This window comes from Charadrius vociferus, unplaced genomic scaffold (assembly GCF_000708025.1).
Source record: "Charadrius vociferus isolate BGI_N301 unplaced genomic scaffold, ASM70802v2 scaffold3425, whole genome shotgun sequence".
NCBI lineage: Eukaryota > Metazoa > Chordata > Aves > Charadriiformes > Charadriidae > Charadrius > Charadrius vociferus.
The window spans coordinates 5435-6337 of record NW_009648407.1 but is presented as its reverse complement, the minus strand read 5'-3'; the positions used below and the strand labels follow the sequence as shown (position 1 = coordinate 6337).

General features: G+C 55.0%; 1 protein-coding gene across 1 annotated transcript in view; it reads left to right on the top strand.

The window, feature by feature from the left end:
* The first annotated feature begins 41 nt into the window (after positions 1-41).
* Positions 42-903, top strand: part of LOC104286746 (SH3KBP1-binding protein 1-like) — a 6178-nt gene continuing 5316 nt past the window's right edge. The window contains exon 1 of the mRNA XM_009885377.1: positions 42-498. Within this exon, the coding sequence (XP_009883679.1) occupies positions 42-498 (457 nt within the window). The remainder of the gene's footprint in view (positions 499-903) is intronic.

Genomic DNA, 903 nt, shown 5'->3' with positions numbered 1-903 from the left:
GTTTGTGGGTTCTACCGCGCCGGTTTGCTGACTCTACCACCATGGTTTGCCGGTTCCACCGCACCGGTTTATGGGTTCTACCACCATGGTTTGCCAGTTCTACTGTTGCGGTTTACCGGCTCTACCATCACGGTTTACCAGTTGTACCACACCAGTGTGCCGGTTCTACTGTGCCAATTTGCCAACTCTACCGCCACGGTTTACTGGTTCTACCGCTGTGGTTTGCCGGTTCTGCCGCCATAGTTTACCAGTTTTACCGTGCCGGTTCTGCCATGACTGTTTGGCAGTTCTACCGCCAGGGTTTACTGGTTCTACTGCCGTGGTTTGCTGGTTTGACCATGCTGGTTTGCCGGTTCTACCACCATGGTTCACCGGTTCTACCACACCGGTTTGCCAACTCTACCACTACGGTTTGCCGGTTCTACCGTGCCGGTTTGCTGACTCTACCAGCACAGTTTGCCGGTTCTACCACCACGGTTTACTGGTTCTACTGCCACAGTTTGCCAGTTTGACCACACCAGTTTGCCAGCTCTACCACACCAGTTTGCCAACTCTACCGCCATAGTTTGCCAGCTCTGTCACCACGGTTTGCTGACTCTACCGTGCCGGTTTGCCGGTTCTACTGCCACCGTTTGCCGGTTCTACCACGCTGCTTTGCCGGTTCTATCACCACAGTTTACCAGTTCTACTGCCACCGTTTGCCGGCTCTACCGCGCTGGTTTTTCCAACTCTACTGGCACAGTTTGCCGGTTCTGTCGCCGCGCTTTGCCGGTTCTACCGCACCGGTTTGCCGGTTCTACCGCCATAGTTTACCAGTCCTACTCCCGTAGTTTGCCGCTTCTACCGTGCCAGTTCGCCGCGGTTTACTGGTTCTAACACCACGGTTTACCGGCTCTACCGCCT